The sequence below is a fragment of the Odocoileus virginianus genome, chromosome 1 (genome assembly GCF_023699985.2).
Source record: "Odocoileus virginianus isolate 20LAN1187 ecotype Illinois chromosome 1, Ovbor_1.2, whole genome shotgun sequence".
NCBI classification, from domain to species: domain Eukaryota; kingdom Metazoa; phylum Chordata; class Mammalia; order Artiodactyla; family Cervidae; genus Odocoileus; species Odocoileus virginianus.
The window spans coordinates 22951287-22976818 of NC_069674.1; the positions used below are offsets into that span (position 1 = coordinate 22951287).

Consider the following 25532-nt stretch of genomic DNA (forward strand, 5'->3'; position numbering starts at 1 on the left):
GAAACACCTGGAGTAACAGGCAAATTTGGCCTTGGAGTATGGAATGAAGCAGGGCAAAGGCTAATAGAGTAGAGTTTTCCCAAGAGAACGCACTGCTCATAGCAAACACCCTCTTTCAACAACACAAGAGAAGACTCTACACATGACATCACCAGATGGTCAACACCGAAATCAGATTGATTTATATTCTTTGCAGCCAAAGATGGAGAAGCTCTATACAGTCAGCAAAAACAAGACTGGGAGCTGACTGTGGCTCAGATCATGAACTCCTTATTGCCAAATTCAGACTTAAACTGAAGAGAGTAGGGATAACCACTAGACCATTCAGGTATGACCTAAATCAAATCCCTTATGACTATACAGTGGAAGTGAGAAATAGATTTAAGGGACTAGTCCTGATAGAGTGCCTGATGAACTAAGGACGGATGTTCATGACACTGTACAGGAGACAGGGATCAAGACCATCCCCATGGAAAAGAAATGTAAAAAGGCAAAATGGCTGTCTGAGGAGGCCTTACAAATAGCTGTGAAAAGAAGAGAAGCAAAAAGCAAAAGAGAAAAGGAAAGATATTCCCATTTGAATGCAGAGTTCCAAAGAATAGCAAGGAGAGATAAGAAAGCCTTCCTCAGCGATCAATGCAAAGAAATAGAGGAAAACAACAGAATGGGAAAGACTAGAGAGCTCTTCAAGAAAATGATACCAAGGGAACATTTCATGCAAAGATGGGCTCAATAAAGGACAGAAATTCATCATACCAACAAGCAAAAGAAGAGTCATCTAACAACAGATGCAGAGAAAGCACTTCACGAAGTCCAACATGCATTAACAATGAAAAATCTCAGCAAACAAGTAGAAAGGACCTTTGTCAAATTGATAAAGAACACCTCAAAACACCTATAGCTAACATAAAGGTAAGAAGTATGTTTCTCCTTAACATCAGGAACAAAGCATTCCTACTCAACGTCATACTGGAATTTCTAGCTAATGCAATAAAGCTAAAAAAGGAAATACAAGGTACACAGATTGACAAAAAAATAAAGAAAATCCCAAAGAATCAACAACAACAACAAAAAAAAAAACCTCCTAGAACTAACAGACAATTACAGCAAGGTTGCAGGACAGAAAGTTAATACACAAAAGTCACTGCTTTCCTACATCCTAGCAATAAACTGGAATTTAAAAGTAAAAACTCACCTGCAAGCCACAACAGCTGAGCCCATGTGCTGCAACTACTGAAGCCTCTGCACCTAGAGCCTTTGCTCTGCAACAGGAAAAGGGTCCACAACGAGGAGTCTGTGTACTGCAACAGACAGGAGCCCCTGCTTGCCACAACTAAAGAAAGCCTGCATAGAGCAATGAAGACCCAGCCAAAAATAAATAAATTTTTAAAAATGAAATAAAAGTAAAAGCACAATAGCATTTATATTAGCACTTAAAAAACAAAATACTTAAAGACTAAGTCATATACATGTAAGATCTGTTAAAAAAAAAAACTATAATCTCTAATGAAAGAAATCAAAGAAAATCTAAATAATTAATGGAGATATTCTATGTTCATGGATATAGGCCTCAATATTGTTAAGATACTAGTTTTTCCCAACTTGATCTGTACACTGAACCCAATCCCAAACAAATCCCAGCAAACTATTTTGTTGATATTAACAAACTGATTCTGAAATTCATATGGAAAGACAAAAGACCCAAGGTAGCCAACACAAAACTAAAGAAATAAAGTTGAGGAATAACATTACCTGCCTTCAAGACTCACTTACTTATAGTAAGAAAGACAAGATGGTAACGGTGAAAGAAGAGATACAGGTCAATGGAGAATAGAGTTCAGAAATAAAACCAATCAAATAATCAATTTCGACAAAAGTGCAAAGGCAATTCAATGGAGAAAAGATAATCCTTTCAACAAAAGGTGCTGAAACAACTGGGCATTCACATAGTTAAAAAATAAAAGAAAAAGAAGACCACACACTTTTCACAAAACTTAACTCAAAATTAATCTCAGACCTAAATGTGAAACACAAAACTATAAAACCTCTATGAGGTATTATAGGTGAAAAACATGTGGCCTGGGTTTGACAATGACTCTAAACACCAAAAGCATATCCATTAAAGGAAAAAACTGATTAAGTTGGACGTTATTAAAATTTAAAACTTCTGCTCTGCAAGACACTGTTAAGAGAAATAAACAGGCCACTGATGGGAAGAAAAATTTGCAAAACATGTATATGATAAAGGTCTGTATCCAAAATCTACAAAAGAACTCCTAAAATTCAAAAATAAGAAAACAACCCAGTTTAAAAACAGACAAAAGATGTTAACACATATCTGTTTAAGGATGAAAACTAAACACATGAAAAGATGTCAACATCACATATCATTCAGTTTAGCCCAGTCATGTCCTAACTCTTTGCAACCCCATGGACTGCAGCACACCAGGCTTCCCTGTCCTTCACCAACACCCAAAGAGCGCTCAAACCCATGTCCAGTGATGCCATCCAACCATCTCATCCTCTGTTGTCCCCTTCTCCTCCTGCCTTCAATCTTTCCCAGGATCAGGGTCTTTTCCAGTGAGTCAGCTCTTCACATCAGATGGCCAAAGTATTGGAGCTTCAGTGTCAGTACCTTCCAATGAATGTTCAGGGTTGATTTCTTTTAGGATTGACTGGTTTGATATTCCTGCTGTCCAAAGGACTCTCAAGAATCTTCTCTGGCACCACAGTTTGAAAGAATCAATTTTTTGGCACTCAAGTCTTCTTTATGGTCCAACTCTCACATCCATACATGACTACTAAAAAACCATAGCTTTGACTAGATGGACCATTGTCAGCAAAGTAATGTCTCTGCTTTTTAATATGCTGTCTAAGTTGGTCATAGTTTTTCTTCCAAGGAGCAAGCATCTTTTAATTTCATGGCTGCAGTCATCATCTGCAGTGATTTTGGAGCCCAAGAAAACAAAGTCCCTCACTGTTTCCATTGTTTCCCCACCTATTTGCTATGAAGTGATGGGACCAGATGTCATGATCTTAGTTTTCTGAATGTTGAGTTTTAAGCCAGCTTCTTCCACTCTCCTCTTTCACTTTCAAGAGGCTCTTTAGGTCCTCTTCAATTTCAGCCAAAGGGTTGTGTCATTTGCGTATCTGAGGTTATTGATATTTCATATATTAGAGAATTACAAATTAAAATGGTAATGAGTTATCAGTACACACCTATTAGGATGGCTCAAATGAAAAAAAGCTGACAGTACCAAACAGAACTGAGGACTGAATTCCCACAGCTGGTGGAAATACCACTGGTAGAGTGATCATATTTTCCCATACAATCCAGCAATCACACTGCTAGGTATTTACCCAAATAAGTTTAAAAACTAATATCTAAGCCAAACCCTCACATGAATGATTATAGCAGCTTTTGCTTGTAACTGCCAAAACTTAAAAGGAATCAATATGTCCTTCAATAGTTGAAAAGATAAACAATCCATGGTATATCCATACAATGGAGTATTATTCATAAGTAAAAAGAAATGAGCCATCAAGCCATGAAGAGAAATGAAGGAATCTTAAATGAATGCTAACTTTAAAAATGATATGAAAACTTGGAAAAGACAAAAAACTTTATACAGTAAAAAGATCAGTTTGCCATAGGTTTGGTGGGAGAAGGGAAGGGATCAACAGGTGAAGCACAAAGAGGGGGTAAAACTTTTCTGTATGGTTCTATATGGGTGGATATACAACATTATACATTTGTCAAAACCTACGTACGGCACTCTATAACATTAAGAGTAAACCTTAAGTCATGCATGTATGCTCAGTCACTTCAGTCTTGTCCGACTCTTTGTGACCCTATGGACTGTAGTCCGCCAAGATCCTCTGTTCATGGGATTTTCCCAGCAAGAGTACTGGGAGTCAGTTGCCATTTCGTCCTCCAGGGGATCTTCCCAACCCAGGGATGGAAGCAACATCTCTTATGTCTCCTGCACTGGCAGGCGGGTTCTTTACCACTATCGCCACCTGGGAAGCCCCTAATGCATGCAAGTTTAAAAAATTAGGAAGTTAAGAGGCTTTCATAAAAAAATGCAAACTATGACAAGAGAATCTAACTGTATCACAAATGTATGAAACAAAAGGTACTGACTCAAGTAACTATGTAAATAAATGAAAGGACTACATAAGACTAAAGGCAGAAGGGACTGTACTTGAGTACTGTACTCTAGTTAACAGAGTTGAGTTCTGCAAAGTACAGATAAACAATTCTGATACTGCTATACATGTATACTGGAACTGAGTAATTAAGATGCTTGGCAAATGGTTAGAGCCAGGTTTCTAACTACTAGAGTGGAAATCTACAGATCAGCAAGGGGAGGAATCTGGAATTATCCATGTGGTAATGGATTAGAGTAGGTGATGAGGGTAGACACCAATGTTTAATATAATTACTAATGGTTACATATAGAAATATTTACAGGTATGTGCCTATACACAGGTTACTATACTTCAATTTATTTCTTCACTTTGTCAGCTGAGAGTTACTAAAATAACACCCCAGAAGCAAGGAACATACCTAACACCCAAATCTTAATTTCTGATACCATTTTCCAATAAAAGGAACTAGGGCTACATGAAGAAATGGGGCAGGAAATACATGAGTCTGGGGCATCCTGTGGTGCCAGAAAGTAAAGAAGTGTTTAAAAAAAAAAAAAAAAAAAAGAAAATCTATTCATGGGGGTTATGTCCAAAGGGCACAGGAGCCAAATCAAAAAGTTTCAAATAGCCAAATCTGGAACAATTTGAGTAACAAACTAATATTAGATTATAACCCAAAGAATAAAGTAAGTACATGTTAAGTATGAAGTGAAATAAATTATTGAATAAATTAATAAATGGACAGAGGGTAATTTCCCATGCAGAATTCTGAATAAATTATGTAGAAAATCTACCTTAAAGGAGGAAAGCATAATTCCCCACTGTATGTGTGGGCGGTACAGTGGGCTGCATGTAGTAATTTCCTCCCAAAGACCATTGTGTGGAAAGAAGAAAAAGAAATAACTTTACAGTAGAGAAACCTGACAAACAGTATCTCAACCAGGTTAATCAAAGTCAAAATCAATAGTGAAAAATCATGATAACAGTATGTGCATAAAGTGATAAAAATGGAAATTTACCTCTTTGCTTTTTCTTCCAGAACACCATAACTCATCTTGAGAAGGAAAAAAAAAAAAATCACACAAACTCCAAGAGAGGGGCACATTGCAATATACCTGACCAGTCCTCCTCAAACTATAAAAGTCATCAAAAACAAAGAAAGTCTAAGAAATTGTCCAGTCACACCTAGGAGACATGACAATTAAACACAATCCTGTATGAGATCTTGGAATAGAAAAAGAATATTAGGTAAAAACTAAGGAAATCTGAAGACTACAATAATAATTATGCATCAATGCTGGATCATTAATTGTAATAAATCAATATAATATGTAATTTGGGCTTCCCTGGTGGCTCAGAGAGTAAAGAATCTGCCTACAACGTGGCAGACCTGGGTTCGATCCCTGGGTTGGGAAGATCCACTGGAGGAGGGCATGGCAACCCACTCCAGTATTCTTGCCTGGAGAATTCTATGGACAGGGGAGCCTGGCGGGCTTGCAGTCCACTGGATCACAAAGAGTCAGACACGACTGAGTGACTAAGTACAATATGTAATTGAATGTTAGTAATATAATTAATAATGGCAAAAAATGCTGGGGAGTATATTTGTACCCTGTACTATCTATCTGCTTCATATTTCTGTAAATCTAAAACTGCTCCAAAAAATAAAGTCTTATAATTTACCTACCCCCCCAAAAAAAAGGGGCAAAGCAATTACAGCATACATATTAGAAAGGAAAATAAAAAAGTACTTGTTTGCAGATAAGATAACATACTAGAAAACACCAAAGAATTAATGGAAAATAATACTATTAATTTAGTTTTTAAATATATATATCAAATTAAAATACAAAAAGTTTCAAAAGCCTTCAAACATAAAAGCAAAAAGCAGTCAGAACATATAATGGGAAAAAAATCCACTTACAACAGCAATAAAATAAAATACTAGGCATAAACTTAAAAATGTATGAAAAACTTTTTAAATCCTAAAAGGCACATATGGGGGCTTCCCAGGTGACAGAGTGGTAAAAAATCCACCTGCCAATGCAGGAGACGTGGGTTCAATCCCTGGCTCCAGATGATCCCTTGGAGGAGAAAATGACAACCCACTTCAGTATTCTTGCCTGGAAAATTCCATGGACAGAGAAGCCTGGTGAGCTACAGTCCATAGGGTTGCAAAGAGTTGGACTCAATCAAACAACTGAGCATGCAAAACGCACATAAAGTAAGCCTAAAATAAACTAAAATACTGTGTCCTCATGGAGAAGGACTCATCATCATAAAGATGTCAATTCTCTCTACATTAATTTATAGTTTAATTACACTCAAAAATAAGAACAAGTTTTTTCCTGAAACTAGATAATAAATAAAGGTGATACATACAGTTCAATATAAAAAAAAAAAATAAAAACCGGGCAGAAGATCTAAACAGACATTTCTCCAAAGACAACATACAGATGGCCAAAAAGTACATGAAAAGATGCTCAACATCACTAATTATTAGAGAAATGCAAATCATAATTATAAGGAGGTGGGACCTCACACAGATCAGAATGGCCACCATCATAAAGTCTACAAATAATAAATGCTGGAGATGGTGTGGAGAAAAGGGAACCCTCCAACACTGATGGTAAAAATGTAAATTGGTACAACCATTAGAGAGAAAAGTAAGGAGGTTCCTTAAAAAACTGAAAATAGAGAACTACCATATGATCCAGCAATCCTATTCCTGGGCACATACCCAGAGAAAACCGTAATTTGAAAAGATACATGCACCCCAATGTTCACAGGAGCATAATTTACAATAGCCAAGACATGTCTGTGCTCATGGACTCAGTAGTGTCCAACTCTGTGACCCCATGGACTGTAGCCTGCCAGGTTCTTTTGTCCATGGGATTTTCCAGGCAAGAATACTGAAGTGGGTTGCCACTTCCTCCTCCAGGGGATCTTCCCAATGCAGGGATGGAACCTGATGTCTCGAACACAAGACATCTCTTGTGTCTCCTGCATTGGCAGGCATGTTCTTTTATCAGTTGAGCCACCAGGGACGCCAAGACATGGAAGCAACCTAAATGTCCAGAGACAGGAATGGATAAAGAAGATGTGATGCATATACACGGCAGAATACCAGTCATAACAAAGAACAAAATAATGCCATTTACAGTGACATGGATGGATCCAGAGACTGTCACATTGAGTAAAGAAAGTCAGACACACATATCATAAGATATTGGTTACACACGGAATCTAAAAAAAAAAAGAATACAAATAAACCTTAAATGAGAAGTAAGTCATGGATGTAGAAAACAAACTTACAGTTATCAGGGGGTGAGGGGGAGACTGGGATTGACATATACACCCCTCTACATATGAAATCACCCTACTATGTGTATGAATCAGAAGCTGGAATTAAGACTGTCAGAGAATTATCAACAACCTCAGATACGCAGATGATACCACTCTACAGGCAGAAGGTGAAGAGGAATAAAAATCTCTTGATGAGGGTGAAAGAAGAGTGTGGAAAATGTTAGCTTAAAACTCAACACTCAAAAAACTAAAATCATGGCATCTGGTGCTATCACTTCATGGCAAATATTTCATAGAAGAGGAAAAAGTGGAAGCAGTGACAGATTTTTTTTTCCCTTGGGCTCCAAAATCACTGCAGACGGCCACTGTAGCCATGAAATTAAAAGATGCTTGCTCCTTGAAAGGAAAGCTATGTCAAACCTACACAAAGTCACAAAGTATTAAAAAGCAAAGGCATAACCTTGCTGACAAAGGACTGTACAGACAAAGCAATGGTACTTCCAGGAGTCATGTACAGACTTAGGAGTTGGACCATAAAGAAGGCTGAGTGCACAGAATTGATGCTTTCCAACTGCGGTGCTGAAGAAGACTCTTGAGAGTTCCTTGGACTGCAAAGAGATTAAACCAGTCAATCCTAAAGGAAATCAACTCTGAATATTCACTGGAAGGACTGATGCTGAAGCTCCAGTACTTTGGCCACCTGATGTAAAGAGCCGACTCACTGGAAGAGACCCTGATGCTGGAAAAGATTGAAGGCAAAAGGAGAAGGGGACAGCAGAGAAGAGACGGTTAGATAGCGAACCAATTCAACATTAATTTGAACAAACTCCAGGAGATAATGAAGGTTAGGGAAACCTGGCGTGCTTGGGGTCGCAGAGAGTCTGACATGACTTAGTGATTGAACAATAACAAATATATAAAATAGATAACTAATAAGAAGCTGCTATAGCACAGGGAACTCTACTCAATATATATATATACACACATATATACATATGACTGATTCGCTTTGCTGTACACCTGAAATGAATACAACACTGAAAATAACTACACTCCAATAAAAGTTTTTAATAACTAAGGTGATATAATTCACACAGTTAACAAAGTTTATATAAAAATTAAGTCAGTCTCAAAACCCTGAAAAAAAAAAGACCAACAAGGGAAGACCTTACCAGATGTTAAAGCAGATATGGTGGGGGGTAAAGGGTGGGGGTGAGGCAGGTCACAAAGTCTCTGTGATTAAAACAGTGGAGGATTTTATATGTAAACAGACATTTTGGAACAAAAGAGATATTATCAAAATTAAAATTCAGAAAAGTCAATAAATGATTAAGGTAGCACCACAAGTCAGTAGGGAAAATATGAAATTCCTAAGTGACAAAATAACTGGACAGTCATTTAGAAACAATATGATTAGATTTATACCTCACTCGGCATACCAGGTTAAATTTCAAATGGATAAGAAAACAAAATACAAAAACATGTAAATACTAGGAAAAAAACACATGTAAATCCATCACAACCTGACACTGAGAACACCCCCTATATAATTCAAAAGCCAGAAAAAATAAAATAAAACCTGACAATTCAACTAAGAAGAAACACAACTTCCAGAAAGGAAAAAATGAAACTTTCCTTATTTGTAGATGGCATGATCTGTCACATGGAAAATCCCAAGGAATTTACCGAAAACAAACGACCAACAAAAAAAACTTCCTAGAACTTAAGCGAGTTCAGCAATGCCACAGGATACAAGATAAACACACAGCAGTCAACTGCATTTCTACAATCTAACAATAAACAAGTGGAACCCAAAATTAAAACCACAAAACTATTTACAATGGCTTCAAAGGAAATAAATATAAATATAGCAAAACATGTAAGGAAGCTCTTTGCCCTAAAAATTAAAAAATGCTAATGAAAGAAATTAAAAGCAACCTAAATAAATGGAAAGATATATGATATTTATGGACTGAAAGACTCAACATAGTAAAGATAACATAAGAAAAAATAGCAGAATTGTGAAATTATATAAATTACAATCCCATAAATCAAATCTGAAGTGGAAACAGCAGTATGAACTCAAGATACTTTTTTACTTAAAAAAAAAAAAAAATCCTAGCTATGTCCCTTAAAACAGTCTAAAAGAAATGACAATCCAGTAACAAATGTTCCTAGTTTCCAACTGTGAAGTCTAAGCATCATTCCCTCATCAGGGCATGATAAACAAAGGACACTGTGCCATACTGAAAAGCAAGAAAATAAAGATTAATGATACTGTGTCACACGAACACAGGAGTGGCCAGCCTGAAGGGGCTCCCATTTGCCAAGGATGGACCAATGTGGCACCAAAAAGAATAACTACAGAAATTTTTAAAAACACAATGAAATGAATACATAAAAATCTAAGGCTCATAAATGCTTTAAAAAAAAAATCAGACACCCGGAGGTATTATATCAACTCATTATTCTACAAATTGGTCATTAAAAGGAATTAAGTATTTATCTTGCTTTTCCAATAAAACTATTTTAGAGCTTTAGGGAGAACTTTATACAAAAATTCAGGTAATAAATGTGAAAGGAATGTTAGAAAAATCCAACATTGATAACCACTGTTAGAGTAAGTTACTTCACTAAAGTTATCACTGGAGATTAAAACCATTAATGAAAGGTGGATGGAAAACTCTACAATAAAGGGACCAAGCTGTCACCCCCAGACTTTGTGTTTCTGAAAGTGACACAAGGTACACAGAACCCACCTAGGGAGGAGTCTTTAAAAAAATAAAAAATCCAAAATCTTAAACAAGTCTTTCCATATAACTTCCTGTTTACACAAAGTATGACAGAATTAGTCAAACGTTACTACAAAGAAACAACTGGACAAATTCAGAAACTAGGAGCCTTTTCAGGATAAATGACAGATTTCTTCAACAAATCAACGGATGAAAGAAAAATGGCAGGAGACTAGTAAGAACACTTAAGATTACTCTTGAAAATAATTTTAATAGGCTATAACAACAAATACAAAGTGTTTCGATCCTAATTCAGACAAACTATAAGACACTTTTTTAACAAACAGAAAACTGAATATGGGCTATGTATCAGATATTACTAAAGAACTACTGCTAAATCCATTAAGTAAAATGACAGTGGCTTCCCAGGTGGCTCAAGGGGTAAAGAATCTGCCTGCCAATGAAGGAGAAAAGGGTTTGATCTCTGGGTTGGGAACCCTCCTGGAAAGAGGAAATGGCAACCCACTCCAGGATTCTCGCCTGGAAAATCCCATGGACAGAGGAGTCTGGAGGCTACAGTCCATGGGGTCTCAAAGATTCAGACAGGACTGAGTACAAAATAATGGCACTGTGGTTTTAATAAAAACTGCCTCTAGCAGGGAAATCCAAAGATGGCTCCAAAGGAGCCCTACCTCCTGGTATGAGCCTTGTGCAATCCAAAATAACTTGCTTCTAACCAAGAGAATACACAGCGAAAGTAATGAGGTATCACTTCTGGAACTAGGCTACAGAAAAGTGTGACTTGTTAGCATACTCTTCCCACTCTCTCCTTTGCTGGCTTTGATGAAACAAAACACCATGTTGTGGAGGTCCACATGGCAATAAAAAGAGGACAGCCTCTGGCCAAAAGTTTTTAAGAAAATGAAATCTGCCAAAAAATTCACACAGGAGCTTGGGAGCAGATTCTTCCCCACTCAAGACAACTGATGAAACCCCAGCTCTGGTCAACACCTTGACTTAGTAGCCATATAAGAAACATGAAACAGAGGGTTTATATAAGATATTCCTGAAATCTTGATCCTATAAACTATGAAATAATAAATACTGTTTGAAGCTGCTAAATTCATGCCAATTTGTTAGGAAGCAATCAATAACTAACACAATGTCTTCTGGCTGTGAAGCAGATAAATGAGAGAAATGGGGTTAATGCAAAATTTTTTTTAAAGATTAGTGAATGTAAAGTAATTAGCCTCCAACTAATAAAAATAAATGGAAAAATTTAAAAAATAATAAAATAAAGATTAGTGAAAACTAGTCTGATGGGCACTGAATGAGGGGTAAGAGTAGGAACTGAGTGGTTGATAACATAGGAAAGAAGAGTCAACTGATGAATAAAATCAAAATCGGACCTAAGGAATAAGAAAAAAAACCTAAAATGATCTCTCCCATTTTAATAGATAAAAAGATGGAGTAAATGACAGATCAATTTCATAGCACTTAATTTTAACTAGAACATATAACAATTTCACTTTCATTGACAAAAAATTTATGTTAAAGCTAAATAAAACCTAAATTGTCTCACATTGTTAATATGCCCTAATCAAGTCATGCAGACAATATGACTGAATTTACAAAGATGTGGATTCTAAACTCAGCTCCAATGTTTACTTCATAAATGACCTTGATTAAGCTGTTATACTCTTATTGGCCTCAGTGTGTATATGCAAATCAACACCTACACTACACTTCGAAGAGTCACTGTTGAGAATTATAGGAAGTCAATGGTCTAGTAAATGGTATGGCATCTGCTCACCATTACCCAGAGCAAAACTCAACTCTGTTTATTATTACCAAGCACTTCAAAATGTCTGATATAAAGTAGTTATCTCAAAGTACACTGGGAACATATACCTACCTACACAGTCTACACAAAGAAATGCAGCAACCATGGGGAACAGAGAATGGTAACAAAATAAAGAAACATTCCTATATAGAAGAACAATAAGACAGGAAACTGACTAGCCAAAAAATCAACTTGGGAAGATAGTTTATGTGATGTCCCCCCTAAAACAAAAAAACAAACAAAAACTGCTGAGACATTTATATAAAAAATAGTTCTCATTTGCTGAGTATCTCAGAAGGCTGAGTTATCAATCTTTTCTGAAATTAAACATTTAGCCCCTTCAGAATATATTTCAAAGCTAAGAAGGGCCTCTTTCTACCAAAAGCAAAGACTATTAAAGCTGGACATGATCTGGGAAAGGTCTGAAAGTGAAAGTCACTCAGTCGTGTCCTACTCTTTGCGACCCCATGGACTATAGAGTCCATGGAATTCTCCAGGCCAGAATACTGGAGTGGGTAGTCTTTCCCTTCTCCAAGGGAATCTTCCCAACCCAGGGATTGAACCCAGCTCTCTTTACCAACTGAGCTACCAGGGAAGCCCTGGGAAAGGTTTAATGCTACTTAATACATACATTCTTCAAATCTCAGACAAAAAAACAATATATCCAAAGGAATTACAAATATTTAAAATAAAGTGTTATCAAGCACCCTCAAAGGTTTCATTTATAAGTAAATAATTTTATGGAAATAATCATATCATCTTTTGATAAATGAAGTCCTCAAAACATCTTTTCTGGGCAACAATTTAGCTTAATTTGAGTTATCATGTGTGTCATGGGTTGGGAGGGGCTATATTTATTTTAAAAAACTATTCTGTAATACTCCCCGCTTTCCTGTACAAAAAAAGACCTTAAGCATCTAATCCTCTTGTTTTTTATGAAAACAAATAAAAGACTGGAGAAACTAAAGACCCAAAACTACCAATTAATTAATGACAGAACTGGGATGAGAACCCAAATCTCCTCCTTATTCACTGTTCTCTCTGTACGACATACTTCCCTTCTCTTCATGTTTTCCTTTGTATTGGATATAACTTTCTTCCCCCAGCTTAATGCAGTAATTTAAACTGTACTATTGGCGAGAGGTCAAACGGATACTAACTAATCCAAATCTGTTTTGTGAGAATTCTCCTCTTATCTTCCTAACAGGTTATCTTTGACCAAGACCTAAATCCTACAGCACAGCATTTTTTTCTCTGTTGCTCAGAGAGATTCCAGAGGATCTAAGTTTTAAAAAATATTTTTTTAATATTTTAAACTAATTTAATACTATTAGAAATTCAAAAATATTCTAGACCAAATATTACTACAACAGATACCATGCTCCACAGCAACTTATCTTGTTTTTGTGCAAAGTTCTGAGTAAATTTCTTTGGACATCTCTGTATCTCTTTGAACTTTTCAAAGTACGTCACTCTGAAATATAGCTGCAATCCTATGCCAGTCTTAAATTCAATTCTACATGTCTATTCATGTAAAATTCACAAATAAATTCACAACCATAACATAATTAATAACTGAATAAGGTTCAAAACTGTTTGGTTCTAACGCTCTACTCAACGACTAAGGAGCTGTCACATTATAGATCACTGTAGCACAGAATTTGAAAGAGCGCTTTTTCTGACTTTAAATTATTATATGGAATTTGCATAGTTTGATGATACTAACCTTGAAAACAAGTTTATTACAAGTGATAAGCAACATTCCTCATTTAACTTTCAGACATCCCACACTTTTGTATCTTACATGCTTAGAGCTCTCAGATTTTCCTTTACCAAATTCAGAATGTTTATCAGTTGAACCAACCAACAGTCCAAGCGACTGGACCAGCATGCCAACACGCCCCACATGCCAGCCAGTGTTTGCTTCCAAAGCACTGCCTTCTTTGTAGTTCAGAGTCCATTTTTACAACTTTTAAAATATTTTATTGCATTTCTACTATTTTAAGAACAGAAAATGAAAACACAAAAGCCTGCTAGTAACATTACTTCAAATGAAACAATAATGGGCATCATAAGATGATCCAAATGAAAACTTCAGACACTAAGCAGACTTAACTAGCTTAAGTATAAACAAAGCTCTGAGAAAAATGGTTAATAGATAACATCAAAAGCTAAGGTATAGGTGGGCCAATTATGGATGTATTCACTCTCACTTCTAAACTCACCCTTTCTGTCTTTTCTTGGAAACTGATTTGGGCTCTTTCAGCATTTTTTTCTTTGACAGCTGGCACAGTGTGATTTCGTCAGTAGAGAGGGGCAGGAGAGACGTCTCCGTGTACAGTGGCTGTCTTTGCTTCTTCCCTAATGAACTGAGGGTTGTTTTGCTTCCTAGTTCAGGAGTGCTTCTCCAGCTCCCAGTTCCGATAGTAGAGATGGCTTCTCTGACATCCTGCTCCTAGAGCATATGCAGTGCCCCCCAAAGCCCAGCTGACATATGCATGCAACCGGCTTCTCTAGCACCAAGTAAGTTTCTACACCAGAATATATAATATTTGTGGGTACTTTTTTTTTTTTAGCCTTGTCACATTCAGCAGGCCTTTTCAAACTAATGAATAACCTGAACCTTTCCTGAGCTCAGAAAATTGTTCCTCTTTTTTAAAAAACTTCTCTATTTTTTCTGGTATTATTCTGGACTTACCAGACAGAGGTGCTGGGCTGTTATATTAGGTTGTAGGCTTTCCTGGTGGCTCAGATGGTAATGAATCGGCCGACAATGCAGGGGACCTGGGTTCGATCCCTGGGTCAGGAAGATTCCTTGGAAAAGGAATGTCTACCCACTCCAGTATTCTTGCCTGGAGAACTCCATGGACAGAGGAGCTACAGTCCTTGGGATCGCAAAGAGTCGGACACGATTGAGCAACTAAAACTCTGACTTTGCATAAAAAGATCCCACAAGGAATAAAAACTGAAATCTAGTCTGAGTCCCACTTAACAGTCCTGCATCCTGATCAAAAAGCATCACTTTCTCACTAAGCCATGTGTTGTGAAAATGAGAAAGTGGATTTTCTGGATCAAGGCTAACCTGCATGTCTCAAATTTTAACTCTTTTCCTTATCATTTTCTTTAAGTTCTAGGCTTAAAATCCCTTGTTGTGTGTATGCCTGTAACTACAAAACAAAACAAAAAAGATATGTATGTACAGAACTATAGAAAAATTGTCATTTTTGTAGGAGCTTCATTATAAATCTAGTATCTTGGGCCTAGGACCAAAAGAAAAGATTGTTTTGTGATTTGGGGGCTCAGAAATTTTTAAAGCTCCCTAAGTAATCTGACTGTGCAAACAAGATCGGGATCTTACTGTCAGTTAATGGTACTGGAGCTTTCTGGCTCAAATATTCCCTAAAATAATTTTGAAAATCTATGCATATCCTTACCATTTTTAAATTGGCAAGCAAAATTTTTTCATAGCTTATAACTGTAAAACCTGTACTTTCCATTGTACTCTAAGTACTGTCATTTTAAATAAAGTTGTTATGTTTGTTCTTTCAACAGTATCAATAGAATAAAAATATCATCTATGTTTAAAAACATACAGGGTCTTCCCATAGTCAAAAATTTATCTTATTCACATTTTTCTTGAAGCTTTCCCTACTGAATTTTAACTAATGTATTATAATATTCTACTGTACTGCAGGGTCATTTATATTCACTCTGTATGACTTCTCTGCGGGAAAAATAAAGAGTATAAGTTAAATTTTTTTAGCTTTGGTCAGATTTTTAAAATTTCTTCCAGATACTATTGTAAATAATATAAAATATAGCATGCACATTGACAGACAAGATTAAATGTGGGGTAAAATGGTATTAAAAATGATTTTCAAACATATTGTGAACAGTATTTTTTCATTTTTTTAACAATTAATTCATGTATATACAAGTGAGTATCACTATTGGAATAAAGTGAAATTCAGCATCAAGTCTATTTTGTAGATGTATGCACTGAAAATTTCACTTACACAAATACATGGAAACAGAAGGAATTTCTGCTAGTACTGTTAATTTTTTGACTACCTTTGGAATTATATGTCAAAAATCACATGATGAGCTATCATTAAAAATTACTGTTTATGATATACCAACAAACAAGTTGATTTCGGTCTTCCTTTTAACTTTGTTTAAAAAGAAAGAATTGAGAGCCACCTATTTTACAGATAGACTTTTTTTTTGTCATTCACCTTCTCAACTTCAATACCAACTTTTACAACAGTCCTTTGTTTGGCACTCGGAAGATTCTTACATTCTATGGAATAGATAAAAAGTATGCCTCTTTTGCAATTGAGAAATAGGATATGGGACAGCTAGAAGTCTTCAGAGTGCAGGCAAATCACCTGGGGTTCTTGTTAAAAATGCAGATTATGACTCAGTAGGTCTGGGGTGGGTCTGAGATTCTGCGTTTCTAACAAAGGCCTAGTAAAAGCAATGCGGCTGGTAAGTGGGCCACACTTTTCAGTAGCAAGGGCCTAAACCACAGGCAGGTTCTCAGGCTTGTCAGTTTTTAAGAGAGAACAGACAATAATAATAAAACTCAGGAAACTGAATCCTTCAAACTATTTTTGCCAACATACCCCCCTGGAAGGTCTACATGTACTCCCAGGAATAAGCATGCCCCAATCTGAAGACTGCTACTCAAAATCAATGAAATCAGCTACTCAAAATCAATGAAAATGACTGGCTTTTAAGAGTGCTTTAAAAAATTTTTTTAGTTTTACTGAAATATAGTTGATTTACAAGGATGTGTTTAATTTCTGCAGTATAGCATAGTGACTCAGTTATACATGTATTTTTCATATTCTTTTCCATTATCATTTTTCACAGGATATTAAATAGAGTTCCCTGCGCTATACAGTAGGATCTTGTGTAATCAGGTGTTTAAATTTTTAAATTTTAAACCACTGACTTTAGTCACATCACTTTTCTATCTATATTATTTGATGATGCCACATTTTCAAAAAATAAAATGCAAACTCACCAACAAGGAAATGGGCTTCCCAGGTGGTGCTCATACTAAAGAATTCACCCACCAATGCAGGAGATGAGATACAGTCCCACACAACCTCTACTTTTTTTTTTAATGTATTACTTATTTAAATAAAATTTAAAATTCTGGGCAATGTCCAAAGAACAGACATTAAAAATAAAAATCAACACAATTACTACATCCCAAGACAATCACTGTTAAAACTTCAGTTAATTTGTTTGCAGCCTTTTCTATTTGACTAAGCATACAATTATGTGTGAATGTTTAAAGATAAATTGGAGCAAACCATTTGAAAAGGCTTTTTAAAATCTGTTTTTTATATGCCATTAAATCTGATAGATTTTCTTTATATCATTAAAAAATATTCTAAAACTTACTTTTTAATGGCAGCCAAACAGTCTATCATAATCTCAAAAAAAATTATTCTATTAAATCCAGTAAATCTCAGGACAACATACCTCCATCAATAATACTAGATATTTGATAGAGGATTAATTTGCAATCCATACATTTTATTTTAGACAAATATAAACATAATCACTGCCCAAAATGCCATGGAAAAGCAGGTTCGAATACCATAAAAAATTCAAAATATCTTACTAAGTTTCCTTAAAAGAATTGTTAGGTAGTTAGAATAGGAAAAAGGAAATCCAAAATGGCGGTGGCTAAAAGACAAGGAAGGGAAAAGCCTGCGAAAATAGAACAAAGGAAGGTCCAAGGACTGGAGTGAGGACCTCAGGTAGAACAAACAGCACTCCTGGCTAGCCCAATTTACACAGGGCAGGCCCAGGGGGAGGAGAAAAGAACATATAAAAAGAGGAGTCAAAAGGCTGGGGGTCTCTCTCTCTCTCTCTCTCTCTCTCTCTCTTCTCTTCGTCATGCCCTCACGCCTCGAGGATGTACTTTCCTTTATTTTCTAAATAAAACTGAGCTGTAACACGGAGCTGTAACACTGGTCCCTCAGAGAGCTGTAATGCTGGCCCATCACTTCAGATTTTTGTTGTGAAGAGACAGAACTGAGGAAATTACACACTCCCCTGACAGAATGAAATACAATTCAGAGTTTTGTTTTCATTATACCTAAATTTCTGAATAGAGAGAGGCAAGCTTCTTAAATGCATATGTGATAAGTGAATGTTTATGTCTTCCCATATGCAAAATCATAAAGAAAGTATAAATAAATAGAGGAGTTCACTGAAAAAGAATGGATAGGATATATGTTAGATATCTGGGAGGGAATATAAGCCAGTGACTTTGGAACACTATCAGAAAACTTCCTTCAGTATACAGTATCTTTTGTAACTGATATATGAAACAAACCTGAATAAAAACAAAGACTGACTTAACACATTTTAAAATGGTGAATCTGGAGGGAAATGTGTGCAAGGACACCAATCCATGTATGTGATATATGGAAGAAGTACCTGACCAATGACCCAGCCTGTATCAAGTGCCCTGTATACTGTCTGGTCTAAGTCTACCTCCAAGCATCTTCATGGCTCTAATATGCTACACTAAATCCACAAGTTCCAAATGTTAACCTAATTTCCCAAAGAGCAACTGCTAAATACACACAAGGGTAAATATAAACTCCTGCATTCAAAGAATTTAAAGCATGATTAAATAAATTGTATCTGTACACAAAGGAAGTCACAGCTCATTTACCTCTTTCAGAAGTCTCCCCTCAAGGCCATGTAAACAATAGATGCTTCATCCTCTGAATCTCACTTCTGATTTCTGTGATATTTACTGCTTTTGTCATTCATCTTAACTCAGATGAACTTTTTTGCTACCTTCTACTGCACTATTAAATGTATAGATAGTTCATCACCAGAAATACTCTCTCATAACTTCAAAGAGGCCTAGTTGTTACTTAGGAGTTAGAGGCACCTAATTATTTGTTTGTTCCAATAATATTCACTGGAAGGACTGATGCTGAAGCTGAAACTCCAATACTTTGGCCACCTGATTCAAAGAACTGACTCATTTGAAAAGACCCTGATGCTGAGAAAGATTGAAGGCAGAAGGCGAAAGGGATGACAGAGGATGAGATCGCTGGATGGCATCACTGACTTGATGGACATGAGTCTGAGTAAACTCCAGGAGTTGGTAATAGATAGGGAAGCCTAGTGTGCTCCAGTCCATGGGGTCACAAAGAGTCAGACACAACTGAGTGACTGAACTGAACTGAATAATTTGTTTATGGCACAGACAGCCAAAAATGTGAAAAGCCATAATTGTGATTCAAATATCACAATGTAGCAATAACAATAAAAAACATAAAGTCTTCTTTAACCTGTCACCTAAAGTAGCATTTGAGGCTGGAGAAAATGGAGATGGTGATAGGTCAAAGACTTAAACTTTTAGACTTTGATATGTGAATTTTAAAATCACCTGAAATTTTAAAAGAAATTATTCTGTCAAACTTGACATCATTTTCAGCTCTTTTAAAATCTATGCCTCAGTTTGTTTAAGAATTCATAAAAAAGTTTCATAAATATCTCCCATTCAGTATTTTACATATTAACAAACTATATAAATTTTAGGGGAAAAAATACCGATTTTCAACTAACAGCCCCACCATGAACTATTACCAAAGTATATGTGAATATATGCTATGTCTCCAAGTAAGAATGTACACTGAAAGGTAGGTAAGTAACTTAAAAGATGAACACATGGAGCCAATCCATGCATTCTCAACAAAAATAAAAGAAGATAAAGGACTAGATCAACTGTAACAGAAAGTTCTTAGATTAACAAGTCAAGCAATTTGCTGTCTAATTCCAGATGGTCATTCTCCTTACAGGGCTTCAACTCATATGCACTAATCAGTCTGACACAATTTCAATAACAACAACAACAAAAAAATCAACCAACAATAGCCTGGCAGTTCCTTAAACAGTTAAGCACAGAATTACTATATGACCAAGAAATTCTACTCATGGGCATTTACCCAAAGAAAAACATAAAACCACACAAAACACTTGCACACTTTTTACAGCATCATTATTCATAAAAGCCAAAACAGTGGATACAACCTAAATGTCCATCTACTAATGAATGGATAAAAATGCAGTATATCCAACAATAGAATATTACCTGTCATAAAAAGAATGTAGTACTGATACATCCTATATGCTACAACATTAATGAACCTTGAAAACAATATGCTAAGTGAAAGAAGCCAATTAGGAAGAATACATAGTATATAACTTTATATAAAATGTCCACAATCTACATAGACAGGCAAATCTATAGAAAGTAAATTAGTGGTTGCTTAGGGATAAGAAAGTAAGCAGATAATAACAAAGGGTACAGTTTTCTTTTTGAGATTATGAAAATGTTCTAAAATTGACTGCAGTGATGTTAAACATATCTCTGAACATACTAAAGGCCACTGAATTGTACTTTTTAAGTAGCTGAATGCATGGGATGCAAATTACCAATCCCAAAACACTGTTAAGTCAACTGCTACACTTTTTATACTACTTTTTATATTTCATATTGAATACTTATATTCAAGGAATTGGAGGAAATGATCCTTATCCTAAAATTAATCAAAATATTCATAATATATTCTAAAACTATTAAAAGCTATTAGCCAAATCAGGTTCTGTAATAAACTATGCTTTAAAGTTCTCAAGGTCTCATTGGAAAAACTGCCTATAAGCATTTTAAATAGGGGGGAGGAGCTAAGATGGCAGAGGAATAGGACGGGGAAACCACTTTCTCCCCTACAAATTCATCCAAAGAACATTTGAACACTGAGCAAACTCCACAAAACAACTTCTGACCGCTAGCAGAGGACATCAGGCACCCAGAAAAGCAGCCCAATGTCTTCGAAAGGAGGTAGGACAAAATATAAAAAAAAGAGAGACAAAAGAGTTAGGGATGGAGACCCATCCAGGAAGGGAGTCCTAATAAAGGAAGTTTCCAAACACCAGGAAACCCTCTCACTGACGGGTCTGGGTGAAGTTTTTGAATCTCAGAGGGCAACCTAACTGGAAGGAAAAATAAAATAAAACCCACAGATTACATGCCTAAAAGCAACTCCCAGCAGAAAAGTACTCCAGACGCTGGCATCCGCCACCAGCAAGTGGGGGTGGAACGGAGAGGAGCGGGTGGCATGGCTTAGGGTAAGGACCGGGCCTGAATGCCCTGAAGGCAATTGGAGGGAGGTAACGTGAGACAGCAATTTAAATTGTAGGATAGCAAGAGAGAGAGAGAAAATTAACCTGCAAAAGGCGCTAACCGAAGACACTGCCAGCCGTTTGCAGAACAAAGGAAGCACTGAGCAATTCCAGAGAAGAGCTAGCTGGCTGCAGACCGGCCCTTCCCCCGCCAGAGGCGGGGGAGGGGGGGCAAACTCGGCCTCAGAGAGGGCATCCCCTACCAAACTGCAAACAGGCTTCCAGTTTCTAACCAAAGACTTCCTGAGATTCTGGGTGGTTGACATCCGCTGGGAGGGTCGCAGCTAGAGACCAGCTCCCTAGAAGAGACACAAGGTGCACCAAACCGGCACAGGGAAACTGAGGCTGCGACCGCGGAGGGGATAAGGCGCACTGCACCCAGGGAGAGTGCGCTCGTCAAACTCCTGGCTGTCTGAGCGGCTCGGGCTGGGAAGGCACAAAACGAAGGCCCAAAGAGTCTGCCTCTTTGTGGAGTACCCAAAAACCTGAACCTGAGCGGCTTAGGCCTGGGAAGTGCATGCAACTCAGGGCCCACTCCCTATAGAGCAGCCTGGAGCCTGAGCAGTGTAGACGGGGAAAGCACACACGCCGCGAGAGGGGGCAAACCCAGTGTGGCCGAACACTGCGAGTGCTCCCCACACAGGCCAGTGATATTTGTTAGCAGTGCCCCTCCCTCCCCACAGCAAGAGAACCTGAACAAGAGACCACCTCCGCCCGCTTGTGTCAGAGCGGAAATTAGACACTGAAGAGACCAGCAAACAGAAGCCAAATAAACAAAGGGAATCGCTTCAGAAGTGACAACAGATGCAACAGATTAAAGGTGCAACAGATTAAAATCCCTGTAGTTATTAACACCGACTACACTGGAAGGGGCCTATAGATATTGATAAGGGTAAGCTGGAACAAGGAGCCATCTGAAACTGAACCGAACCTGCACTGCCCGCAACAGCTCCAGAGAAATTCCTAGATATATTTTTACTTTTTTTTTAATTAAAAAAAGGAAAATAAAATTTTTTTAATTAAAAAAAGGAAAATACATTTTTTTTAATTTTTTTACTTTTTTTTAAAGTCCTCTATTAATCCTCTATTACCCCTTAATTTTCATTTTCATAACCCACTATAACCTTGCAAAAAAAAAAGACCCTATTTTTAAAGCGAACTTCATATATATTTCTTAAATGTTTTGTTTTTGTTTTTAATATTGTATTTTTAAGAGTCTAACTTCTACTCTAGATTTTTAATCCTTGTTTTTCAGTATTTGCTATCAATTTTTGACATTTAAGAATCCAATACTCAGTACCCATTTTTACTCAGGAGTGTGACGATTACTCTCTCCCACTTTTGACTCTCCTTTTTCTCCCCCAGATCACCTCTATTTCCCCCCTCCCCCTTCTCTTCTCAATCCAATTCTGTGAATCTCTGTGGGTGTTCCGGGTTACAGAGGACACTTAGGGAACAGAGTACTGTGTAGATCTGTCTCTCTCCTGAGTCCCCCTTTTTCTCCTCCTGTTCATCTCTATCTCCTTCCTCCCTCTCCTCTTCTTCATGTAACTCTGTGAACCTCTCTGGGTGGAGAATCTTTTCACCATTAACCTTGAAGTTTTATTATCAGTGCTGTATAGTTGGAAAAGCCTTGAGGCTACCGGAAGAATAAGACTGAAATCCAGAGGCAGGAGACTTAAGCCCAAAACCGGAGAACACCAGAGAATTCCTGACTACAGGGAACATTAACTAGTAAGAGATCATCCAAAAGCCTCCATACCTACACTGAAACCAACCACCACCCAAGAGCCAATAAGTTCCAGAGCAAGACATACCACACAAATTCTCCAGCAATGCAGAACATAGCCCTGAGCATCAACATACAGGCTGCCCAAAGTCATACCTAACACATAGACCCATCTCAAAACTCACTACTGGACACTCCACTGCACTCCAGAGAGAAGAAATCCAGCTCCACACACCAGAACACGGACACAAGCTTCCCTAACCAGGAAACTTTGACAAGCCAATCGTCCAACCCCACCCACTGTGAGAAACCTCCACAATAAAAAGGAACCACAGACCACCAGAATACAGAAAGGCCACCCCAAACACAGCAATCTAATAAACAAGATGAAAATGCAGAGAAATACCCAACAGGTAAAGGAACATGAAAAATGCCCACCAAGCCAAACAAAAGAGGGGGAGACATTTAGAATAATGATAATAAAAATGATCCAAAATCTTGAAAACAAATGGAGTTACAGATAAATAGCCTGGAGACAAGGATTGAGAAGATGCAAGAAACGTTTAACAAGGACCTAGAAGAAGTAAAAAAGAGTCAATTAAAAACGAATAATGCAGTAAATGAGATCAAAAACACCCTGGAGGGCACCAACAGTAGAATAACAGAGGCAGAAGATAGGATAAGTGAGGTAGAAGATAAAATGGTGGAAATAAATGAAGCAGAGAGGAAAAAAGAAAAAAGAATCAAAAGAAATGAGGACAACCTCAGGGACCTCTGGGACAATGTGAAACGCCCCAACATTTGAATCATAGGAATCCCAGAAGAAGACAAAAAGAAAGGCCATGAGAAAATACTCGAGGAGATAATAGCTGAAAACTTCCCTAAAATGGGGAAGGAAATAGTCACACAGATTCAAGAAATCCAGAGAGTCCCAAACAGGAAAAACCCAAGGCAAAACACCCCAAGACACATATTAATCAAATTAACAAAGACAAAACACAAAGAACAAGTATTAAAAGCAGCAAGGGAGAAACAACAAATAACACACAAAGGGATTTCCATAAGGATAACAGCTGATCTATCAATAGAAACTCTTCAGGCCAGAAGGGAATGGCAGGACATACTTAAAGTAATGAAAGAGAAAAACCTACAACCCAGATTACTGTACCCAGCAAGGATCTCATTCAGATATGAAGGAGAATTCAAAAGCTTTACAGACAAGCAAAAGCTGAGAGAATTCAGCACCACCAAACCAGCTCTTCAACAAATGCTAAAGGATTCTCTCTTTAGGAAAATCCTTTAGGAAACACAGAAAGGTTGTATAAATGCGAACCCAAAACAACAAAGTAAATGGCAACGGGACCATACCTATCAATAATTACCTTAAATGTAAATGGGTTGAATGCCCCAACCAAAAGACAAAGACTGGCTGAATGGATACAAAAACAAGACCCCTATATATGCCGTCTACAAGAGACCCACCTCAAAACAAGGGACACATACAGACTAAAAGTGAAGGGCTGGAAAAAAATATTCCATGCAAATGGAGACTAAAAGAAAGCAGGAGTCGCAATACTCATATCAGATAAAATAGACTTTAAAATAAAGGCTGTGAAAAGAGACAAAGAAGGGCACCACATAATGATCAAAGGATCAATCCAAGAAGGTATAACAATTATAAATATATATGCACCCAACATAGGAGCACCACAATATGTAACGCAAATGCTAACAAGTATGAAAGGGGAAATTAACAATAACACAATAATAGTGGGAGACTTTAATACCCCACTCACAGCTATGGATAGATCAACTAAACAGAAAATTAACAAGGAAACACAAACTTTAAATGACACAATGGACCAGCTAGACCTAATTGACATCTATAGGATATTTCACCCCACAACAATCAATTTCACCTTTTTCTCAAGTGCACACGGAACCTTCTCCAGAATAGATCACATCCTGGGCCATAAATCTAGCCTTGGTAAATTCAAAAAAAAAATTGAAATTATTCCAGTCATCTTTTCTGACCACAATGCAGTAAGATTAGATCTCAATTACAGGAAAAAAAACTATTAAGAACTCAAACATATGGAGGCTAAATAACACGCTTCTGAATAACCAACAAATCATAGAAGAAATCAAAAAAGAAATCAAAATATGCATAGAAACAAGTGAAAATGAAAACACAACAACCCAAAACCTATGGGACACTGTAAAAGCAGTGCTAAGGGTAAGGTTCATAGCATTACAGGCTTACATCAAGAAACAAGAAAAAAGTCAAATAAATAACCTAACTCTACACCTAAAGCAACTAGAGAAGGAAGAAATGAAGAACCCCAGGGTTAGTAGAAGGAAAGAAATCTTAAAAATTAGGGCAGAAATAAATGCAAAAGAAACTAAAGAGACCATAGCAAAAATCAACAAAGCTAAAAGCTGTTTTTTTGAAAAAATAAACAAAACTGACAAACCGTTAGCCAGACTCATTAAGAAACAAAGGGAGAAAAACCAAATCAACAAAATTAGAAATGAAAATGGA

The 25532-nt window shown here is 36.9% G+C and overlaps 1 protein-coding gene across 6 annotated transcripts in view; it reads right to left on the reverse strand.

Moving 5' to 3' along the window:
• The window catches only part of MKLN1 (muskelin 1), a 377738-nt gene that overhangs the window by 170604 nt on the left and 181602 nt on the right, over positions 1-25532 (reverse strand). The window contains exon 2 of one of the 6 annotated variants that reach the window (XM_070465712.1): positions 5172-5206. The exons of 3 other annotated variants lie outside the window; for them this stretch is intronic. In XM_070465712.1, coding sequence (XP_070321813.1) covers positions 5172-5206 — 35 coding nt within the window. Of the gene's footprint in view, positions 1-1195; positions 1263-5171; positions 5207-14258; positions 14476-25532 lie in introns of those variants that run through there. 2 more of the 6 variants (XM_070465725.1, XM_070465716.1) reach the window with 2 other exon arrangements.